This window comes from Hesperophylax consimilis, chromosome 22 (genome assembly GCF_061612785.1).
Source record: "Hesperophylax consimilis isolate HC1 chromosome 22, BYU_Hcon_1.0, whole genome shotgun sequence".
NCBI classification, from domain to species: domain Eukaryota; kingdom Metazoa; phylum Arthropoda; class Insecta; order Trichoptera; family Limnephilidae; genus Hesperophylax; species Hesperophylax consimilis.
Window position 1 is genome coordinate 21,331,152 of NC_142857.1, and position 25,192 is coordinate 21,356,343.

At 36.4% G+C, this 25,192-nt stretch overlaps 2 protein-coding genes across 2 annotated transcripts in view; both read left to right on the top strand.

The window, feature by feature from the left end:
- slgA (proline dehydrogenase slgA) overlaps positions 1 to 16,788 on the top strand; it is a 109,395-nt gene extending 92,607 nt beyond the window's left edge. The window contains exons 10-12 of the mRNA XM_089645179.1: positions 10,915 to 11,025; positions 11,490 to 11,664; positions 12,223 to 16,788. Of these exons, the coding sequence (XP_089501305.1) occupies positions 10,915 to 11,025; positions 11,490 to 11,664; positions 12,223 to 12,428 (492 nt within the window). The 3' untranslated portion in view covers positions 12,429 to 16,788. The remainder of the gene's footprint in view (positions 1 to 10,914; positions 11,026 to 11,489; positions 11,665 to 12,222) is intronic.
- On the top strand, positions 252 to 1,577 carry ng3 (new glue 3). The gene has a single exon (XM_089644991.1). It carries the CDS (start codon positions 417 to 419, stop codon positions 1,575 to 1,577), a length of 1,161 nt encoding a protein of 386 aa, XP_089501117.1. The 5' UTR covers positions 252 to 416.
- Positions 16,789 to 25,192: the final 8,404 nt, after the last annotated feature.

Sequence of the window (25,192 nt, forward strand, 5' to 3'; positions counted from 1 at the left end):
TCAAGTTCTGTGAAAGATTTTTTCAAGTTCTGTTATTATTTCAGTTCTGTCAAGAAACTAGACTTTATGTGTGTCGTTGCTTATCCAGAATATATAATGTGAGATATCGCGCTTATTTCTCGCCAGCGCCGTCGCATCTGCTGCCGTAATCTTGAATTTCCCGCCTTTCTTTTTGTAACACCCTTCAGTTGTCTATTGTCACCTTAGCAGTTGGCGTCCTGAGACGCCATCTTGATTCAATTTTGGCGTTTTTTCACCCACGCCGGTCGTGTAATTTTCGTTTGGGATTGTTTTAACGAAAAGAATATCTGTTGCTACCCGCAAATTGTCGTAAATTTTTATGAAAATTAGTGCTAAGTGATAGTGCGAACATTTTTGACAGTTATTAGCGTCTTCATTTTGTGCACGGGGTTAAAATGGCCTCAGACAAGGACCATGTAGAAGATGACGTAACCTCTAAACGACGTGATCGAAAGAGGCGACGCCGTTCAATATCAACAAGTTCGTCGAGCTCGCAATCTAGCGGTTCGGCGTCGCAAAATAGTAGGCGACGCAGGCGCACGAAGAGACGTAAGCGGAATGACAGACATCTGCTCAAAAGATTAGCATGTCAAGTCAAGACCCTGCAAGATTTTGTCATGGACAGGTCAACGCAGGAAGCCACTGTCAGCACGCCAAGTATAGTGGCACCCTCGCATGCATCTGGGAGCGTTTGCTCGTTGTCGCCTGAAAGGCAGTATCAGATGCCGGGTCCCTCTACTGTTCTGAAGGAGTCTGCAGCGCCAAAACCTTCTGCAACACATCTGGGTTTGGTGGAGAATCTCCAACGCTTCAACTCGAGCGAGTGGGCCAATGTCCGCTACGCATCCACTTTAAAAGAATATGTAGCTGATCCAGGCTTCAAGGAGCTGGAGGTGAACTGCGAGGTGCTGGCATTTGACTCCGCCTCGCCAATATTTCCGGCTATGGAAAAGATGCTGGCTGCGGTAACGCATGCCTCATTGAAGCAGAGAGAGTGCCTTCAACAGGCTCTCCAAAAACTCATAAAATGGGGAAGCAGTTCAGAAAGTTCTCTGTCAGGCGAGGCTTTAGAGGAACAACTGGACAGCCTGTTAGGAGAGGACTCCGACTTTATAAAATGCTCTGACGATATCTTGCAGATAACCTGCGGAAAGCGAGCTGAAATCATTCAGCACAGAAGGGATAAGATTTTGAGCAGCTGTAAGACTGGAGTGGAACGGAAGCTATTCAGCAGAATTCCTCCTTCTTCCACTCATCTTTTTGGGGAAGAAGCACTGTCCGCACAGTTGCAGAAACTGGGTGGTATAACAAAGTGCTTTAGTCAAGTGCGCCTACCTCAGGGTAGCCACTCGGCGCACAACCGCCCTTCAACATCTAAGGAGGTTGTTGCCTTTCCCCCCAAGCAGACATCAAAGGAAAAGATGGCATTTCCCTCGTTTCCCCGGCGGGCAGACCACGGGCGAGACCCCCAGTATTCCTCCCGAGCGAGGGGTAGGGGTAGGGAACAGAAGCGTGGCGCGAGGGGGCAGACCTCTCGTGGCCGCTTCAACAGATGACTATCAACCATTTCGGGCCGGTCAACTACAGGATTATTGGATAGAATGGCGGACCCTAGATGCCCCAGAGACCATCTTACGTATGATAAGGGGATACCGCATACCATTCATCCGAAAGCCCTTGTTGATAAGTCCAAGCCAAGCTCTCGCAAGGAGATTCAAAACAAAAGTAACCCCGGAAATGACACTCGAAATAAGAAAGATGATGAGAGATGGTACATTGGAAAGAGCTGGCGACAATGCCTCCTTCCTATCAACACTTTTTCTGGTTCAAAAGAGCGACGGCTCAAGAAGACCAATCTTCAATTTAAAAGCTCTCAATTTAGATGTAGCTTGGAAAAAGTTTTCTCTGATATCTCACCACAAGGTCCCACACTTTCTTCAAGCCAACGATTGGATGACAAAAATAGACCTCTCACAGGCCTACTTCCACATACCGGTCGCAAAAGCTCACCGTTGCTTTCTGAGATTGTATTACGGAGGCCTTCACTTACAGATGACATGCCTGCCTCAAGGCCTGAGCAGTGCACCACAGGCCTTTGCAGCCATCACAAATTGGATTGCAGAAATCCTGCGGAGACGGGGTATCAGGATCATTGTGTACCTAGACGACTTTCTCCTGGCTCATCAGAACAGAGAGGTCCTCCTCAGTCAAACACGAGAAGCTCTTCAATTATTGGAGCGGTTAGGTTGGTCGGTAAATTTCCAAAAGTGTGTCCGTCAGCCAGCACAGTCAGTGGAATATCTAGGAATTGTTTGGAACCCCCATCTGAATCAGAAGACCTTAACCGAATACAGACGACAAGGTCTTTGGAACTCACTTCAGAGCCTCGTGACAAAGGGAAGATGGACTCTGAAAGAAGCTCAGAGTATTTTAGGAAAGTTGAATTTTGCTACCTTTGTGGTCCCCAGAGGTCGACTCCATACTCGACTGATACAATTACAGTTGCAGTTAATGCTGAAGCTGACCCCTCAGCAGAAATCTCCGATAAAGAAGGAAGTCTTGTCGGAAATGAAATGGTGGATGAACAACTTAGATCATGTTTCAACTCTTCATGTTCCCAGCCCAACACATTTTCTGACCACAGATGCGGCGGATCACGGCTGGGGAGCCCTGATCGACGATGTACCTCTGTCGGGTTGTTGGACAGACAGTCAGAGGGGGGGACATTGCAACATGAAGGAGATGACAGCAATCTTAAATGCCTTAACATCTCTGACTCAGAATTTGAGAAGTTCTTCGTTACTCATTCAATCAGACAACAGGACAGTTGTAGCCTACTTGAGGAACGAGGGAGGCACCAAGTCAATGGGTCTCCTTCATCTGACATTTCAGATTCTCGCGCTTTTGGACGAGCACAGAATCTCTTTACAAGTGCAGTATTTGCCGGGACGCTACAATGGTCTCGCGGATCATCTATCCCGAGGGATGACATTACCAGAATGGCACCTCCTACCCCCAGCGGTAGGAGCTGTCTTTCACAAGTGGGGCAGTCCAGTAGTGGATCTATTCGCTTCTTCGAGAGCTCACGTCGTGGATCAGTATGTCTCGATAGATCCCCACGACAAGAGAGCGATGTTTCACAATGCGTTCAGCAGGAGTTGGCATTTCCCCTTGGCATGGATCTTTCCTCCCCCCTGCTTAATGCCACGAGTGCTGGCACACCTGAACAAGTCGTCAGGGGTGTATCTGGTTGTAGCCCCAGATTGGCCAAAAGTGTTTTGGTTACCAGACCTAAAGAAAAGAGCCCTAGACCAACCTCACATAATACCCATGTTGGTCGACAACTTGATAGACTTATCGACAGGACTTCATCCTCAACAGGTCCAGAAGCTCCAACTACAGGTGTGGAAGATTGGGGGTGGAGTGAAGCATTGAACGATTGGTCACAGCAAGAGAAAGCTCTATTGAATGCGGGTTGGCGCAAATCTACGCTTTCAACTTATCACATGGCATGGAAGAGCTGGAAGGAATGGTGCTCCATTAACAATACCTGTCCTAATAACCCTTCGGAATCTCAGCTGGCACGGTTTTTAGCATACCTAAGAGTGAAAAAAGGCTTGGCTCCCAGTACCATAACGCTTCACAAGTCTGCAGTGTCGGTTTTGTGTGACCCCAATGGCGATTTGAGGACTAGTAATCATCCCTTGGTCAAGCGAGTGATGAGAGGTATAAGGAATTCTGTAAATGAGAGACCTAGAGCATTTACTTGGGATCCAGGACTCTTGGTGTCTTGGCTTTGTAAAAATCCTCCAAAGGACCTGACTCTTTTCGAAGCATCTCGTAGATGTGCTGTTATTTTACTACTGGCGTCAGGAAGACGAGTACATGATCTGACCTTGCTACATACATCTCCTGATAATCTTGTTGACAATGATGATCACATTATATTATGGCCAATTTTTGGTTCTAAGACGGACACCTCTACACATAGACAGTCTGGTTGGAAGCTTTGCAAAGCAGAGGATCGTAATATAGATCCTATATTTTGGTTGAGAAAACTTATGTTCTTGAGTGAGAACAGGAGACAGGAAGCTGGTGTTGAATGTCTGTTTATTTCCACACTGGGGCCTGCAAGACCAGCCTCAAGAACTGTTATTGGTGGATGGATTAAAACTATTTTGAAGGACGCTGGGATTGACGCCTCCCCTGGGAGTTTGAGATCAGCAGTAGCCTCAAGGAGTTGGCTGGAAGACTGCCCTATAGACACCATTTTGGAAAGAGGAAACTGGCGTTCAGAAAACACTTTCAAGAAATATTATAAAAAGCAAATCAGAGTTCTCAATGTTGAGGTGCTGAATCCCCCCATTCACTCTCAGTCTTTGACTAAGTTATTTCAAGCAATACAGTAATAGTCACAATTTTGGCTTTAGAATTGTCACCAAGCGATAACAAACACTTCTCACATTATATATTCTGGATAAGCAACGACACACATAATGATGGAGTTTTACCTACCATTAAAACTCTTATTATGTTGTCTTGCTTATCCAGAATATACTTAAGCTCTGCTTGGTGAGTCCAAATTGAATCAAGATGGCGTCTCAGGACGCCAACTGCTAAGGTGACAATAGACAACTGAAGGGTGTTACAAAAAGAAAGGCGGGAAATTCAAGATTACGGCAGCAGATGCGACGGCGCTGGCGAGAAATAAGCGCGATATCTCACATTATATATTCTGGATAAGCAAGACAACATAATAAGAGTTTTAATGGTAGGTAAAACTCCATCAATAATGATTTAATAACAGAAATTGAATAGGACTTTCACAAAACCCGACAATGAACGTTGAAATTTAATGAATTGTTCAAATTCTCCGAAACAACCCGTCCTTAGTGTTTGTAGTTATGATTTAAGGAAATATGAATATTAAAATTTTTAATTAATTAAGGAGATATTTTTTTTTATAATTTTGGTATTTTTACATTTTTAACTTCTCTTTAATCGCTTTTAGTAGGTGTTTATTGTTTTCAATTGTTCTGATATTTTCGAGTAGGCTGTTGAAGTATTTTTTGCCTAGATATATGTAATGATGATGAGCAAAAGAGGTGTTACATGTTTTTGTTGGAAATATATGTTTTTGACGAGTACGACTTTCAGTTAAAAAGCTGTGATTTTTTTTTCTTTTATTATTTGAATTATGTATTATGTTTTTTCAGACAAGATCGTTAAATTTTAAGACTTTAAATTCTTAAAAAATTGGTGTGTTGGATAATCTCTTGGTTTTTTCAATATTATTTTTATAATCAGACATTGTACAATTTCAATAGGGAGTGGATTTGTTTTGTATGCAACTCCTTAGCTGATTACAGCGTATTGGAGATTTAATTGTACTATAGCGTGGTAGACCGATGTTAGATTTTCCAATGAATTAATTTTTTTATTTTGTTGACGGTTAGGTTGAAATGATCTTTCCAGTTTAGGTTTAGGTCTTTTATTATTCCTAAGTATTTAATTTTATGAATGCCATCTGTTGATAACCGCATTGTTAAATAACTGTTAGACTGTTATTTACAGACTTGGTGGGAACACAATAATAGAACGCGTGTTCCAATATAATGATTTATTAACAATTAAGTGCGGATTGTCTACGTCTTATCTCTGAGCTGTCGGTTTGGGAAAAGAGCGCGAGCAGATGCATCCGTCATCTTTTATACCCCTATCAGTCATCTCGCTCTTACGCATTCAACAAGCAGGCGTACCACCAAAAACCTTTCTTACATCCTCCCCTACTAAAATTGAATGCCCCTATCTATATATATCATACCCTATTACTACATATTTCATTTACAATTTTATTTTATATATTTCATTTACTAAACAATTAACACAACATTTTTTTTTTTTTTATAAAATTAACTATCATATGCCGCGTTTCTTTCTGCTTCCCTTCTCTTGTCTCGTCGCCCGTCCACTCCTCCTTCTGGACTGCGAGGTCCTCATCTTGGCCGAAGTCTTCCCTGCCATGGGTTAGACCTGAAACATGGAGAAACAGTATTAGAGTCACTTCTATTACGTAACATACCTGAGAGATTAACTTCATCCGTCGACAGTTCCCTAGTGTCAGACGTACCGACTTCCGGCTTATCTCCCTCCTGCCATGAAACATGTAATTTCTTTATCTGGTCTAAATGTCTTTTCCACACCATATTAGACTTGTTAATTTTTATGATATATATTTTTCTACCTTTTTTTTCAACAATAACCCCAGGGACCCATAACCTATTACCCTGAGCTCTGAAATCTCTAGTCATCACTTCTGACCTATATTCAAATCTGACTTATTTCTAAACTTATATTGTCTTTTCTGATTGACTTGACTCTGAATAACCTTTCTTATTACTTTTTGTTGACGAGTAGAACTTGAAGTATTCGTTCTTTCCTCAACCTTCCTAGGAATCAGAGAGTCAAATACTGTTCTAATTTTTCTTCCCATTAATAATACAGATGGTTCACACCCTGTTGTTGCATGAACGGTATTTCTATAGTCAGTTAAAAAGTTACCTAACTTTTCTTTATAATCTGAAGGAAATCTATTATTTTTACAAATTTTTTTAAGAAAATTTTTACAGGTTTTAACAGCATTCTCAGCTTGCCCATTGCTATTCGGGTGGTTAACTGGACTAGTAATATGTTTCATACCATTTTTCTTACAAAAATTTTCAAAATCCTCAGAACAAAAACACGTACCATTATCACTAACTAAAGTTGCTGGAAAACCAAATTGTGAAAATAATCTATGAAGTACTTCAACATTTTCTTTTGAAGACAGACTGTTCACTTCCAGACACTCGATCCACTTCGAAGAAGAGTCTATCACAATTAAAAAGTTTTTATTATGTAAGCTACCATGATCAATATGCACCCTGAACCATACTTCAGGTTCATAAGGCCATACTGCTAATGAACTCTTTTGTGATTCTGGTTTAATTTCTAAACAATCTCTACAATTTTCTGTTATTTTCTCCAAATCTAGATTAATTTTTGGCCACCAGACAAAGCTTTTCGCAATGCCTTTAGTCTTAAAAACCCCTAAATGAGATCTGTGTAACATCTTTAAAACTTCTTGTCTTAAAGACTCAGGAATAACAACTCTATGTTGATATAAAATACACCCATTTATCAATGACAATTCCAACCTTTTTTCCCAAAAAACTCTAATAAAATTAACATTTTGTGCCTTTTTTACTGATGCTGGCCAACCCTCGATAAGAAATTGTTTTACTTGACTTAAAATTTCGTCCTTTTCGGTCTCACTTCTTATCACGTCTAAAGACAAATTAAACCCGTTATTTTCAAAATAATTAATGTAACCAGACTCTATATTATCTTCACAGCTAACCTTTTCAATTGGACACCTGCTCAGAAAGTCTGAACAATTATTTTTCGACTTTACGTATTCAATCGTAAAATTGAACGATCCTAACATAACTGCATAACGCTGTAATCTTGACGCCGCAATCTTAGGAATTTCTCTATTCTGACCGAAAATTCTGACCAAAGGCTGGTTATCTACAGCTAAAATAAATTCTCTGCCATACAAATATTGATAAAACTTCTTAATCCCAAAAATTATAGCTGTTGCTTCAATATCCAAAATCGAATAATTTTTTTCCGCTTTATTTAAAGTTCTGCTTGCGAACCCTATTGGTCTTTCTACGCCGTTTTTAAATACATGGATTAACGTTGCTCCGATCCCATTCAAACTTCCATCCGTGACAAGTTTCACAGGAATATTCTCGTCGAAATGCGTTAAAATCCTATCCGAAGTTAATATTTTTTTTATTATCGCAAAACTGTTTTCTTGTTCTGTATCCCATTGAAACTTAACATCTTTTTTAAGTAAATCGTATAATGGTGACAATATATCTGCCATGTTTGGAATAAAATTACGATAATAACTAACCATACCTAACAAACTTCTCAATTTATTTAAATCACTAGGCGCTGACGCGTTTAAAATGGCTTCTTTATTCCGCTGACACGGTTGAATTCCTTGCTCACTTATTTTATAACCTAAAAATTCAATAACTTTTAAATTGAATTCACACTTTTCACTATTCACCGTTAAATTACAACTTTTTAACCTATCTAAAACGAGACACACGTTTTTTTCTAAGTCGACTTCATCTTTTCCTATAACAATAATATCATCCAAGTAGAACGTCATGTTCCGTAATCCTGATAAACAATTTGCCATTGCTTTAGCAAAAACTGCTGGCGCTGGTGCTAACCCAAACACTAAACGTTTATATTGAAACAATCCCAAGTGGGTATTTATTGTTGTGAAACGTCTACACTCCTTTTTCAAAACAAACTGATTATATGCGGATTTTAAATCAATTTTAGCAAAAACCTTGCCTCCATTCACTTTGGTTAATAATTCCTCAATTCTAGGTAACGGATACTTGTCAATTAATAACTGATTATTCACTGTAGATTTATAATCACCACATAATCTAATGCTACCATCTTTCTTAATCACAGGTACGATTGGACTCGCGAAATCACTATACTGAACTTGTTCTATAATACCGTTAGAAAGTAAATTACTTAATTCTTTTTCAACTTTATCCTTCAAAGCAAACGGCATTATTCTGTGATTACGAAATATCGGTACAGCACAATCTTTTAAGGTTAAATTCACTTCGTACTTGTTAAACTTTCCTATTTTATCCGTAAAAACTTCTGGAAATTTTTTCACTAATCGCTCTTTTAATGTATTTTGTTTTACACAATTAACGATCCCCGTTATCCCCACGTTAAAGAGATTCATGAAATCACGTCCTAAAATCGAAAGTGACGAACTACGCACGACAATAATTTTTAGTCGGTGTTGTAGACCATTATACTCTAGTATCGGTGTGAAAGTACCTACCACACCAATGAGCGTATTGTCAAAACTCCGTAAGCTCACGTTTTCGTGCAATAACTCAATACTGCTGAATTTATTGAGATAACATTCTTCCGGAATTACGCTACAAGATGCTCCAGAATCTACCATGAATTTATTATTTATTCCGTCGAGTGAAACTTCTATATAATATGGCTCAATACTTAGTACATCACCAACCATTCCATCCGATAACAAAATATTCACGTTTTTACGTGTTGTCACCTGTTTACACTGTTTTGCTAAATGACCTTTAGTACCACAAATTTTACATACATAATTTTCGAATCTACATTCTACCGCCGTGTGATTATTATAACCACAAACCGTACAATTACGCTTTGTAACATGATGAATCGGCGAACGAGCCCGATTACAGCTACTGCTTCGCTTGAAACTATATTCATCTCTCTTTTTCACATGCGTATTAGGTGAGACACGACCTCCGCCGACTGTTAAATTAGCTAAAACTCTGTTATCAGCTGACTGAGATTGGGTTGATGCTACAAGTTCAATACACTCTGCTACTTGCACACATTTTTCGAAAGTATATGATTCACTATCGAGAAATAATTTTTCTCTAATCTTACCGGGTTTACAACCTAATACAAAGAAATCTCTTAATTTCTCTGATAAACTATTCCCGAATTTGCAATTGCTAGAAAGAGATTTTAAACGAACAGCAAAATCGCGAACTGATTCGTCATTCCTTTGTTTAGCTGAATAGAACTGTGACCTTTCTTCAAAGAAACATTTTGTCGTACAACAATATTCATTGAGCTTAGATATTAAATCTTTTAAATCAACCTCTGTTACTTTTTTTGGAATACACAAATTTACCAGTAAAGAAAAACAATCATCTTGCAAAGCATTTAGGAAAATAGCTCTTTTTTTAACATCCGATGCGTACTTTTCATCATTCACAAGGAGGTACTGCTCGAGACGGACCTTGAAGTTCTCCCAGTTACCGTCACGCAAACTGAAGGACCCCAATCCTGACTCCATGCTTCCTCTACCCAGAAGGTACCCACAAGACAAGAAAAGAAAAACAGAAAAAAACTTCCCAAAGATTTCTCCGCTCTCCAATCTGCTCCTTGGACCCTCTCAGGAAACCGCTCCTTGACCCTTGTTGCTGGATGGCTCTTCCCAGACCGCTCTGAGACCTGGCAACACCGATCCTTGACCCTGGTGCTGCTGATGGCTGCCCCCAGACCACTCTTGTGGCCCGGACCCCTCCGATCCTTTGACCCTTGGAGATGCTGCCGCTTGACGCCCTGGACCTTCCGTGCTTCCCCCTTCCGAGAAGCTGTCTGGCTCCAGTGGCTTCTTCTTCTTCTTCACTCCTTTCAGTGAAGAAAACAATATTTTCGGTCCGGCCTTTTTTTACCGACCCGAATAATATGTTGCAATCCGAACTTTTTCGATAATATCGCGTATTTCTTTGAACGAAATCTCGCGCGTTGATTCCTTTAATCAATGTTTTACTGATTTCCGTAGGCTGCGCCACTGTTAAATAACTGTTAGACTGTTATTTACAGACTTGGTGGGAACACAATAATAGAACGCGTGTTCCAATATAATGATTTATTAACAATTAAGTGCGGATTGTCTACGTCTTATCTCTGAGCTGTCGGTTTGGTAAAGAGAGCGAGCAGATGCATCCGTCATCTTTTATACCCCTATCAGTCATCTCGCTCTTACGCATTCAACAAGCAGGCGTACCACCAAAAACCTTTCTTACACGCATAAAATATTTTTTTCTTTGTTTGTCAAAACTGTCTTTTCTTACTATTAATAGCTTTAGGTAGTATCCGCCTTTGGCCACGTTTTAACACGAAATAATGCGTAATGTGGAACAAGCAATCACAGGTGTAGTCTTATTTTTGTCAGTTAAAATGAGTCCATTTGAGAGTTTAGTGTTTTAATGGTATTTTGTTCTGCAGGAAAGGGCACGAGCGGCCGCCATGGGATATGAAGACCCCATCTGCCCCTCATACGAGGCCACCACTGAAAACTACCACAAATGCCTCACCGAGTGCCTCAGGCGCATCAAGGTACTGCCACCAAATAATTTCTCTTACATTTATTGATTACTTACTCAAACTAAAACCATTCTAAAATGCCTTGTTCATATAAAAGCTTCTGGCAAATTTTTGTAACCAATGACAACTGTACTCAGCGCCCTTGAGGTGATTTTTCACAAAAACGGCGCTCTACAAATTATCCAATTATTATTATTATTATTATTACATAATAAATTTTACAGGAGTTTTCAGTCAGGAGCTTTTTGACTAGGTACCAATGTGAATGGGACATAAATATCCCTACTTCTTCCTAAGTTGTTTTCCCTCCTAAATGATATTTTTCTGCCATAATTCATGTCAACACTACTTTGCTTTTGTTTTAAAAACAGAACATTCAAATATGATGGATTTTTTAAAGAAAGTACCTACCTTCCACAAATTTGCTCAGATATTACTAAGTAGGTAATTTTACAAATTGAATGCTTTTCTTTTAGGCGAACAAGGACCAGGGCGCAGATAAGAAGATCGGCATCATGGTGGCGTCCCACAACGAGGATACAGTGCGCTTCGCTATCGAGCAGATGAAGCAGATTGGAGTCCACCCTGAGGACAAGGTCATCTGCTTCGGCCAACTGCTGGGCATGTGCGACTACATAACCTTCCCACTGGGTGAGTTGCAATTCAAGAAGATCGCCAACCAGTGTGTTGGCGTCCTATCATCGGGGCAGATCTGCCATTTACGGTGGCTCTATCAAAGTTCAAACAATAAATACTATTTAACATTGATGTATTACATATATTAGATGAGACAGCAAGCGAAAAAAATTGTTCCCCTTTTTTACCTCTAATGCTCCTAATGCTCTAAGACTGGAAATTAACGAATCCGATCCTCGTGCACCGGTGGTCACGTAGAACATATTTCGACGAGATATTAGTACGCAATAGCACCTCTAATTGTATCTACGACTACTTAACTGATAAATTGTTGCATTATTCTCACTCACCTCAAAAATACTTAATCTAAATTCATTGATTTTCCACGTTAAGTCGGATATTTTCCATAAAATACACCTCGTAATTAATAAATTGTTTTAGGTGTTTTATCTTCAAAACTTAACTAATGCTTTTAATTTTCAGATCAGGCCGGATATTCCACCTACAAATACTTCCCGTTAATAAATTGTTGTATTTTTACCTCAAAACTAGTCTAATTTGTCACATTTCCAGGTCAAGCTGGATATTCCGCCTACAAATACATCCCCTACGGCCCCGTGAATGAGGTGCTGCCCTACTTGTCACGGCGCGCGCAGGAGAATAAGGGCGTGCTGAAGAAGGTGCAGAAGGAGAAGAGGCTGGTGCGCAAGGAGTTGCTCCGTCGTCTTCTGACCTTCCAGCTCTTCCACAAGCCCAAGGGAAACTACGTGCCCGTCTGAATCAAGACTCTCCGACGGTTCCATTCCTCTCTCGCTCCTCCTCGTTGTCCTGTAATGTCTTGATTACTTGTGATTACTATCATTTGTGGAACATAACCTTGCTTTATTACAAAGATTACTTGGCAGCAAAATGTGTCGGGTAACCTAACTTTATTGCAAAGTATGTGATGCAAACTTATTTGGCAGCAAAATATGGTACTTAACCTTACTATATTGCACAGCATAACCTTACTTGGCAGCAAAATATGCAACATATCCTCACTTATATATGTAAAGTGTTTTTCTTCTTCTAAAGCATGAAATGTTACATAACCTTACCTTTTTGCAAAGTATATACATAGTGGAATCTGGGCTTACTGTAATGTAGGTAGCTAAATAATGTAACCTTGTTTTATTGCAAAGTACCTAATGTATGTAATGTTTCCTCATTTCTTTGCAAAGCATCTAAAGTTATGTATTCTAACGCTGTTATCTTTCAACCTCCTAAACGTGTCTTAGCTCCACCAAAATTACCAGCTTTCAAGAAAATTATATAAATTGACAATGCTTGTCAACTTATTATGTTGACATTAAATCCTGCTTTTGCTGGAAGTTAAAAAATATTTTCAGACATTACGGGCTTTTATGAGGAGACGGGATAGTTACTTAGTATTACGGTCAACCGAAGATTGGTTGCTGTCAAACTAATACCATTTGATCTCAAATCCTAGCTTGGCACCAACTGATCACTTTGACTTTTAGATAATTCTCCTCATTTCGTCACAAGTCTCCGTTGTTTATTTATGTGTATTTTTTTGTACTGTCATTAGCTGCACATTTTCTTATTTCTACCATAATCTATAAACAGATTTATAGGTACATATTAAATAGTTTTGAATTAACGAAAAAAAAAAATTATTTCGTGTTGGATAGTATTTAGTTGTATATTAATCTGTATAATTTTAAAAGCATTGTGAAAATCTCATTCACTATAAAATGAAAATGCTACATGTTATAAAATAATATAGTATGTTTGAATAATAAATGAATTAATTGAAAGATGCCTGCTGGAAGAAATGTATATTGAGATGTGATGATTTTAAAAGCAAGCTCGTAGGGCTGTTTTTGACATTAGTCTCACTTTTAAAATGGTATTCGGTCAATGTCAATGTTTTAATTATTTTTCAATATGATAAAGATCTTATTTTTTATTTTGCAGCAAGTAAACATTTTGTTATATATTTTTTTAGAAGTAAAATCTTTGATGTATTCATAGAGGTATATAATTATGTAAATGGAGTTGATAAGTTGATAATTCAAGCCATGTTCCATTTCGTTATCGTGAGGTTTGCTCAGTTTTATTCAGTTTGGCACCGATACAATGTTTACGGACGCCAACGAGTGTGTTGCCCACTTCAGTTTAGTTATTCTCGCTCAGTTTTCTTATATCATGAATCGTCGGCAGTCGTACTAAACTTGTAGTACTGAGATTATTGAACTGAAGTTGTTCTACTGAATTGTTGTACTGTAGAATTTAATCTAACGACTACAGCCGACTTGAGTTGAGCGGAACCACTTTGGGTGCCGTAATTATATACATCTATGGATATATTACAGAAATTTACGAAATTGATGTAAAGCTTAGACGAGCCGTTGGTGGCATATCAAGTTATGTAACGGCCGGAATTAAATATGAATATTTTAGGAAAAGTGACTGCTGTTTTGTGATTGTTAACTAGCGTTGAATTAGCTAATGATTGATCTATCTCATCTTGATTTGGGGTGACTTATCTATTTTACTGTTTTTTCCGTGAACATAAAAGCTGTTCTACGATCTGCCCATATTATTCGTGACCAATCCATTGACAGAGAATGCATTCAAATAAGTAATGTTTTAAACACAGCTAAAAGAACATGAAAATGTAAAAATATTTCTCATTGGTGTTTTTATACTATTGATCAATTATTACTATAATTATATATGGGAAAATTTGACAGATAAATGTTTGTAATTTGTGCTGTTTATTGCGCGTTGCATTGTTATATACATTATGATTACATATATATTTCACTACCAATGTTGATGAAATTAATTTATTTAAAAAAAAAAGTAAATTAATCGTTGAACAATCTTAACATGTTATTAATGTCACCTATGTATAGAAATTAAATAGTTATATTGCTGTAGAAGAATTGAAGAAATGAAAGGAAGTCTTTTTTTTTATGAATGCGATGCTTTTTTACAAAACTTTTATGATATTATTAGTTTTATGATCGAAGGCCTTTTTGCCAAAGTAACTTATTTTGTGTCATTGTATTGTTTAGATTAGTTTTTATTAGTTGGCGACGTAACACTGTGACTTTTAAAGGGTCGAACATAGTATTTTTTATTTTTTGGCGACGTAACTCTGTTACTTAGTGTCAAACATAGTATTTTTTTTAATTGTTACTTTTATTAATTTTAAATGGTCAGTCATTAATTTACTGGCGATGTAACACTGTTACATTGAAAGGGTCAAATATTTCATTTGAAAAATATCTTCCGTCTAAGAGATATTTTCCGTCCCTCTTCTACGAAACTTTACCACTTTGAAAAAATGTATTTGAGATTGACTGCTGCTTCTTGTTCCAGTTTTTTTTTTTTTTTTTGTGCACTGTAGGGATGTTCCTCGGTCAGTTTTCATATTGTCCCGTGGTTATGATCTCAGTATCTCGATTTCAAATAACCATAAATTCTGTAAACCCGCTAAGTATTTTGATAAATATAATTCAATGAAATTCTCACATTGGTTTCACCCAAGTGTATAATTTATTTTTATTTAAAAATGTATTTAAATAAGCTGTGGAAATGTAACCATGTTGTTATTAGCTATTTATAATTAGTTTCATGTGTTGAAATAGTTCCTTATAATATTATTATTTTTCCTAGTATAATATTATGTAATGTAACCCCAAACGTAATAATATATGTATTAATCATAAAATCCTATAAGTAACGTATTATTTTGTGACAGGCTGTTATAAAAAATCATTTAACATATATATGATTGTAAATTGATTTAGTATAGTTATTTTGCTGTGGAATGGTTATTTAAAATGTATTAGTTAAGAAGTTTAAAACAACAAAAAAAAATAGGATACTAAACATAAATTATTTGTACTCGGTCGTTTTTTGAGAGGGGCCTTTTGAGAAAAGATGCACACTTTTTTGATATCGTATAACATTTATTGGAAAATATTACGTACAACACTAAGCAGGGATACCTAATTAAAAGTAAAATATTCTAATTTCAATGTATTTTTATCCAGAAAAAATATGCAGGACTTTCTGAAATATTGATTGTGCGTATGTAAAATTTTAGGGGTTCAAAACACGGCTAATTAATTTCGTCCTAACCTCTTTTTAAACATTGAGTTATATAAATAGAGTCTTTATTCCTTGCAAAATCAGTTAAAAATATTGTTCCTGTGCAGGAAGTAGGATGGGAGATGTGGCGGCTGTCGATGTCGCCCGAATCCTACCGACCGAAAATGAATTCAACGAACGGAGTCGCCGGTGATCGGCGGCCGCGCCACGGACCGATGAATTAGGGTTAACGGCGCGAATACGTTTTTCACTCAAGCCCGTGGTATCTCACAGCGGATGTTTGTGTCCCGTATTTCGAACACCAATTTTATCTATATACCTCAATGTTTTTAACAAGGATAGACAGAAACCCTATGTAACTCTAGATTTGACATTATTTGATCCATGAGAAAGATAAGAATAAACAAATAATAGATCACAAATCGGTTTGTGATCTGAGTAGCTTTTAGAAAATTCGCTAGATGGCAGCAAAGAGTAAAAACAGTCAGAAATAATTATATTTGTAATGTTTTTCGTCGTAAGCATGCATGCTAATTATTCGTTAAAGATTGTCATTATAACTTGTTTGAATGACTTGTGATGCTTTCTTTTGGCGAAAACGGAAAGTTAACTAACCATAGAGAAACTATTGATTTGTATAAACTTGCGCTGCCATCTGTTGGTGGAAATAACAAGTTAACTCTAAATGACCATATACAATTTTGAAAATTTAGAATTTAGATGCAGAGTTTGCTGTATTCATAAAGAGTCGTGTCTACTTTCTCAATAGTATAAATTGTATTGTATTGTACTGTACATTAATATAACTGTATTATAGGGCGAAGTTTGGAGGGAGATATGTTGTCCACGCTTGTGACTGACTCACTGGGCCAGGGTATGCGTGAGAGAATGGATGGAGAGGACGGACGAACGGAAAGGTTGATTTGTCAAGGAAGAGTGCCGACAATAATACTTATATGGTCTTGATGAAGGCGGGCGTGCGTTATTATTCAATAAATGTTAGTGTAAACCTAATTTTGTTATTTTATTTCAATAAATTACTGTAATGAAATAATTTCCAAGATTAAGACCCAGTTCGATCGCCCTGAAGAACAATTTCGGATGTGAAAATTTATAGTTTTGCAGTAGAGCTGTTAGTTTTGTTTCCGCATTTTTTTCTATTTTCTGATCTAGAAATATAGTGTTGTTTGACATTTTGCACTAACCCATATTTATTTAATTGGTGAAATATATCATCGAAAACAGTAAAAATGGAGAAACCAAACTACAAATTATCACATCTGACATTGTTCTTCGGGAACGTTGAGTTGTTTTGCAGAAATTCATGTGTGACAAAGTCCTCAAATGGCCATTCAGCGCCATTTTGTTTTTTGACAGTTGAAAGGTTGCCATAAAATTAAATGGCGATTATAAGACCGATTCAGCTTTTGAACAAATTGTGATCAGCAGACGAGGATAACTATCGTGTTGTTAAACCTGTCAGCTTAGTACAATTTGATAGAAAGCATAAATGCACATAGAATCAACGTTTAACGGGGATTTTCAAATGTCAAAAAAACAAAATGGCATTGAATGGCCATTTGATGACAATGTTACATTTGAATATCTGCAACACCAGAATTTCTAAGGACGGGTTGTTTCGGAGAATTTGAACAATTCATCAAATTTCAACGTTCATTTTCGGGTTCTGTGAAAGTCCTATTCAAGTTCTGTTATTATATCATTATAGGCTAGTTGCTTGATAGAACTGAAATAATAACAGAACTTGAAAAAAATCTTTCACGGAACTTGAAAATTAACTTTGAAATTTAAAGAATTGTTCAAATTCTCCGAAACAACCAGTCCTAAGAATACCAGAAGACTGCTTTATTTCCGCTCAAAATATTTAGTTCAATACCAGAGGGAAGACTTTGTGGGCCGCGCCAGGCAAAGTTGGAAAAAAGAACTCCAGAAACTTTGAGGAGACGGAGAAAGGGACGCCTAGACTCACCTTTTTGAGTATTATTAAAGTATTATTGTGATTAATTTTTGGGATATATGCCGTGTTGCGCTTTCTTCATCTTTAGCCTACGTTTCAGACCGAGTTGCGGTGTCCATCATCAGGGCAGATGATGGACACTGTAACGTTTTCCAAACGAGCACTTAATTGAAAACGGCCATTACTTTAGATTTGTTCCTAAAGCTGTGTACTAGTGGCACTGTAATGCTGTCTGTTGTGTCATTTGTTGTATTTGCCTTTACTTATGCAGACTTCGGGTGTTGTGAACTCTTTAAAACAGTAAAAGGTTCTTAATATAATTGCGTTTATTTACGTTACAATAACCTGTCTGGCTAAACTACACTGTTCGTTACCCGAGGGTAGGTAAATCTCTGAGCCTCCAGCCGCTTGCACTATCTGATAATATCTCTCGCAAGTACCTGCTATACTAGCGTCATCTGGATGGGCTCTGGCGTAAGCTTTATGTCTACCGCCATCTATAGATTAACTATTCAACCTAATTACCATACATCACACTGTCCGAAACGAAGGAGGACGAAAAGAAGGAGGAGACGCAACACAGCACGATGTCCCAAAAATTTATTACGATAAGATGAGTTCTTCCTTAGGTGGAGGAGAGTGGATAGAATCTAAATGGGATGATGAGACTATTCAGCCAGTCGACAGCAACCTAAATCACTTGATTAAGCACAAATTTTCCTCCGGGAAACTTCTAAATTTTTTAATGACATTATATTATTAAATGATAATATTTTGCTTAACCCTTAATGCCACCTATTTGTGGGATTTTTATAAAATAAAGAACAATTTGACAATTCGATACTCTTATGTCTAATATTAGGTTCCATTTTATAGATGATTCTGCATTTAATAAACTAAATATATATCGACGATCTCGAAGAACAATGTCGGATGTGCAAATTTGTAGTTTTGCAGTAGAGCTGTTTAAAGTAGTCCTTTCTCCATTTTTACTATTTTGAGATCGAGAAATATGGTGTTGTTGTCATATTTTGCATTAACCCCTATTTATTTAATTGGAAAAACATTATCAAATCTTCGGAACTGTCGATATATACAAATAAATATCCTCATGGTAATTCATACATCGATTTAAATAGGTAAAAGTGAGTTAAATATTAACATTACTTAAATACTGAAAATCGTACATTTTATGGGGGGCAATAGAATCGTAGTTCTAACCACATCAAATTTGATGTGTTTTCAAATAAAAAATAATTTGTTAACAAACCAGTAAACCCTTTCACGGTCAACAAAACTGAATGTATGTATTTATTTTTCAAGTTGTATATTTGGCCAATAATTAAATTGTATTTAATTATTGAAGAAAATTATAAACCGTTGTGTTCATACTCGATAGTCGACCTAACTAGAAGCTGGCTAATTGGATTCTGAGACAGTAAGTTTCTCTGAGAGCCTTATCACTGGCCCTGGCGACTACTGGCCACTGGCTCCATCTTGCGGACTTCCACGCAAGCTCTATGCACTGCCATCTGTGCGTGCATCTATGAAGCTCTTACTTCCCAACATAAACCTAAAAATAAATGTCGCACCTGGAACTTAAACCCAGGGCTGGGGCACCTTGCCGGGGCTTATCTTCAATAATTAAATATTATCATTTGAGATTTTACTCATATTATTACAAAAGAAAAAAAAACTTGACTTGCCACAATAGATGTCTCACATTCAAATTAAAATAGAATATATTTATCCAAGATACTATACAGGGTGTATCGGCAAGTACCCGACAAACTTTAACCAGCTATTCCTTAGCACATTTGGAGTAAAAAATGTTATGGGCGCTTTGCTGTCCGGTAACATTTTTTTTTCCATTAAAAACAAAAAATAAATAAAAAATCCACACTCCGTCACTGTCATTTGCCTTGTTTCTCGCGTTCAACAGCTGTTATTAGCAAGTGCGTCAAAAAGTGTCCTCGCTCTTTCGTACACACTAAATAATAATAGTTAAAAATGAGACGAATGGTGCTGTGTCATTTCGTTGTGATTGTAAAAGCGCGCCAACGTAGGTACGTACGTACGTTATTCAACGAAACTCGAACAAAATATTGCCAGACGGGTTTTCAAACTTTGACACAGGATAAAACATTGGTGACATGTGGTGAAAATATGAATAGTAAATTTTTTATTAAAAAAAAATGTTACCGGACAGCAAAGTGCCCATAACATTTTTTACTCCAAATGTGCTAAGGAATAGCTGGTTAAAGTTTGTCGGGTATGTGCCGATACACCCTGTATAGATTGCATTTAGTTCGACTTGAATCTTGCGATCATACATTAAGATAGAAGCCAATAAAAATGTGCGGTATGATAAATGAAGATAATGTTGGTAGTTCTTATTCGAAGTATGGTACAGTTAAATATGACCGAAGGAATTAGGATCCCATTAGCGCAGTTGGTATAGTAGCGGCGAAGGTTCTGGGTTCAAATCCCAGATACGACCGTATCCTTTTCTGATTGTTTGGTCTCAAATTATCGTTTAAAATTGCTAATATTATCGTCAATAATTTAATATTATAATTTGAGGTTTTGCTTGGTAAGTTATTCCAAAAAAATATATATTATTTTAGGTTACCAGGTTATCAGTTATCTCTCAGCACTTTTTAATGACTGAGAAAGTGAAATCAACAAGCAATAATAATAATATTATGACTTATGTAAGGATTTTTACTCAATGACCCATATTTTTAATATATTTAATTATTATGTGCGCATAAGTTTTGGAATGTACCAGTGACACAGTGGTGTACAGTCCACAGTGGCTGAAATGCCCACCCAATCAGCGGAGGAATTAAAAACAATATACAGAAATAGGGGCACGGTTAATACGCAGAAAAACCACTGTGTATCAGTAAGATAATTATCAAAAGTAAGTATTTTAGTTTCCGAAAATGGAAAATAATGTATTGTAGTAGCTATTTTGTAATATAATATATTTGACGCTGATAATTTGATGTCTTTTCTTTTCTTTTCTTTCAAGAAAGGCATATAAATACATTATTGGATTGAATCATCAGTACAATATTGTTTTTGTATGTCTATTTCGAAAGTATTGAGTTTTTAAACAAACAAAACTATTTATTCATATTCATATTGCGTATGTACAAACAAATACTTGTATTAATAGTGTAGAGCAATACCTTGCAAAAAACGTATTTTAATAAAATAAATTAATTAACGTCACCTATCAACACGTAGATTATAACGAACGTCACGTTGAACCTTAAGGCGAAGCTTAATGCCAAATCACTATTTTGATTAATCTTTATAACGAATTGGTGTACATTATGAATACCAAAAAAATTGCTTTAGTTATATTGAAGATTTTCCTATCGCTTCGATTGAGTAGAATACAAATAAAAAATATAAATGCAAAATACTACAAAAAATATTTTTTAAATAGAAATGTATGAACGCGTAAATGAAACAACTTAAAAAAATACAGTTTTATAGCTAAGATTATCTGTTACAGTTTCACTTGATAAACTTTTTTGCTTTCTTATAAAATTATTTACAAATTAAGCAAAAACCAGTTTTTTGTTTGAAATCGAACGTTTCTAGACTCCGTTTGTCAAGCGATTTTAATGCCTATTACTTACGATATAAGGTATACCAAGAATTTACACATTTTTGGCATGTAGCTTCCGCTTAAAATGCATTATTTCCATTTCCGAAAACTGAAATACTTTTCATTATTATCCAACTACTTAACTAATATCTAGTATTTTAAAAATAAAATGTGCGTATTATTATCTGTATATTTACCAAAATAATTTTTTTAATTTTTTTTTTAAAGTTTTTTTTATTAGTAAAAAAAAAGATACACGAATTACATAATATAACAATTACATAATATAATTACACAATATAGTAGGTTATTAATTACATAATATAAGTAGGTATTCGATGTACCCCCATAAATAAGCAGGGCTTGTGTGTATGGGGGTGTTGTTATATTTGTTTATATTTGGTACGATTCAGTTCAACTGTTCGGAATACTTTTTAAGGTGGCTTTTGAATTCGTTTATATTTGCATTCATGTTTCTAATTTTTTCTGGTAATGAGTTAAAAAATTTAACTCCGAGATATTCATGGTTGAACTGTCCTATTGTTTTTTTACATTTAGGAGTAGGAAGTATTGACGTTTGTCTAAGATTTCTGTTATTTTTATTTATTTTTATTTTTATTTTTATTTTTCGGTGGTATGTCTGTGTGTAACGCCAATTCAATGAATTCCAGAACTGGGATTTACTTTTTCAAAATTGGAACTGATTGTCGGAACGATGCAGACCAGTGATAAATCAGGTATCATATTTTAAAAATTATTAATTAAGAGTAGGTATTTCATTTTGAAAGGTGTAGTAATTTTTCAAGTTTACTAAAGGTGTTCATTCTAAAAGTTAATTTCTGGTAGTCTTTTGAAAGTAATAAATAATGGCCATTATATTATACAAGCGCATTTCATAACACAATTCATCACATCTTTAAAAAGTTATATAAAGTTATGGAAAGTGATGAAACAAAAATTTTATTAACTGGGTTAAGTAGGTTAAGTTAGGTTAGGTTAGGTTTTTTTTTTCATTGTTTCTAAAGACTTTATATCACTTTTTAAAAGTGTGTTGAATTGTGTTGAGTTATCATGGAACCATTTTCTTCAATTGTTTCTGGTTTTCACCTTTCAAGGGTGTTCTAGGCCATCATTTCAAATTATAGAGAGAGGGAAGGTGAATTTATAAAATTGATTTTATTCAAATGGGCAAATTTCATAATTAAATTGAGGATTGGGGTCGAGTTCAGACTTAGAAGGGAAGTGATGTTGAATGGAGGGGAGAAAATTTTAGATAGCGTTTGATAGAAGAGAGGGACAAACAAAAAAGATGTAATCTAAAGTTCCCACTTCTAGACCACAGCAAATACAATCTGGGGAGTCAAGCACGTGAATTTTTCAAAGATGGGAAGGAACGGAACAATGTCCAATTCTCATTCGAATAAGTGAGGACATTTGTTTATTTGGAAAAAGTCCACAGAACTATGCTTTGGTTGAGGCATAGCAGGATCCTTTGGATTGACTAGCAACACTCTGCCATTTTTTTCTTTTTTTACTTATATGCAGGTAGATACTATCACTAAACAATTGTCTCCCGAAGTTAGTGGATTTTACCCCAGGCCACTTTGTATTAGTAGGTACCTATATTAATTTGCACAATGTTTGCGTAGGTATGTCATACGCTTGTTTGTATTTATACATAAGATATTAGAACTATTAGATACACGTAACACTTTTCGTATCTGCAAACGATGTATCATACATTGTAGTTTGTACCCTACAACAACTGAGGACACTTTCGGAAACATTGCATCATAATTTAAATAATCTATCTACCTATCTATATAAATAAAAATGTTTGTTTGTTCAAAATCTCCGATAGTTCTTCGCCGATTGCTTTGAAATTTGGACACAATGTTGCATTTGAATACACGGGTGTTTTTATACACCTATATAATATGAACCTCGTGCTGACACTGTTGGTGACTGACTCTCTTGCTGCAGCAGCTGGTCCAGTTTCTTCACCACCTAGGATTCTTGCTGCAGAGTCTCCATCTTCTATCTTCGCCGAACGTCACAGCGGTGCTGCCAAGATCTGGTATCTATGTGAGGATATTGTGTCAGCGCTTTATTAGCATCAACCTTGCGCTGGCACTGTTGGTGGACGCAGTGGACTCTCTCGCTGCAGCAGCTAGTCCAGTTTCTTCACCACTTAGGATTCTTGCTGAAAAGTCTCCATCTTCTATCTTCGTGTCACCTGTTCCTGTTCTTCATTCTACTTAACTTAACTTCACTAATTTTTGTAATATTAATATTTTTTGTAATACCTGCATCAACTGTAAAGCGCCCCTGAGGTGATATCTCACAAAAGCGGCGCTATAAAAATTGTAAAGGAAATTTATTAATTAATTAATGTCTCCTGTGACACGTATTAACATGCTTTTTAAAAAAAAAACAGCTCCACCTGTTGGACAAACATGCTTTTTTTAAAAACAGCGCCATCGTTAGACGTAAAAGCAACATGCGCTGTTGTTTTTCTACAAACTGAATGAGCAACAGCAACGCGTGGCGGGGTACATCTAATATTAAATATATGTTTCCTGTGACAGGTTTTTTTTTAAACATCGTAATGTGTTGGATAAATATGTTTTTTTAAACAGTGCCATCGGTTGGACGTTCGCGCTATTGTTTTTCTATCTGCACAGACAGACTGATCCACAGCAACGCGCGGCGGGGTACAGCTAGTAGATAATAGCTAGGCCTAGGAGTCGAAAGGTCTTATGTAAATGTATTGGCGATACCAGTTTTCTACTTTGTCGGTGATTTTTTCTTTCTCAGTATGAAATCGTCTTTTTTACGTATGACCGGAAACATGTATTCAATCATTTTATTATCAACTGAAATAGTAAAGAAAAAACAACTTAGGTACATGTTATTTATCTCTCAGTATTTCCAATAATATTATCAATGACAGTGTTCAAAGACTGGCAGATTGGATGTCGAGGTCTGTTTATCAAATCAATGTATTATTTATTTTAATTTTATTATCAAACTAGCTAGTGTACCCGGCGACGCTCGGGATTTTTAATGGTTTGGAGAAAAGTTTTGAGGTTGTAAATTCTAGTGTACTTATTAACTGGGTACATTTTTAAGGTGAAAATAATAAAATTTAAAAAAATTGAAAAGTTGTTTTTTTTTTACTTGATCGTGCCGTGTCTTTCTCAGGCGTCATCGACTTCTACTGAAATTCTCGTCTCGCCTTTCTTCGTTCATCACATACGCCTCATTTTACCAAATATAAGTATTTGTTTTACATGATCGTGCCATGAATTCCGTAGGCGTAACCGACTATTTCTACCATTCTCTTACACGTCATACGTTCTTCTTACACCCATTTCTTCGTTTATCTTATCACACACGAGTATTAAGTACACTTCCTAGTCATAAATTATCCTTACACTTCTTTCTTCATTCATGTCGTACGCTTTATTTTATCACAAGTAATTATTTTAATCATGTCTTTCTCAAGAGTCCCCGAATTCTTCTACCATTCAAGCCACTCTCTAAAGACTGCTGGCACTGGCCTTTGGACAGAGAAATAATAAATTCCATGCTATAAAATTGTTCAATGCTCTACCAAATGAAACCAAAAAAATAAACGAAATGAGTATATTTAAAACAAAAGTCAAAACATGGCTTAAAGATCAAAGTAATAATCAACTTGCAAACATTATGAAGACAATGTAAAGACAATTCAAAACTAAATACAAAAATTTAAGAAAAACTACAGGCCGCCTCAGAACAGGAAACCCTAGTGAGGAGGACTGTGAAAAAAA

Coding starts and splice junctions, on each gene's coding strand:
- ng3 (XM_089644991.1), top strand. CDS start 417: ATGGCCTCAGACAAGGACCATGTAGAAGATGACGTAACCTCTAAACGA.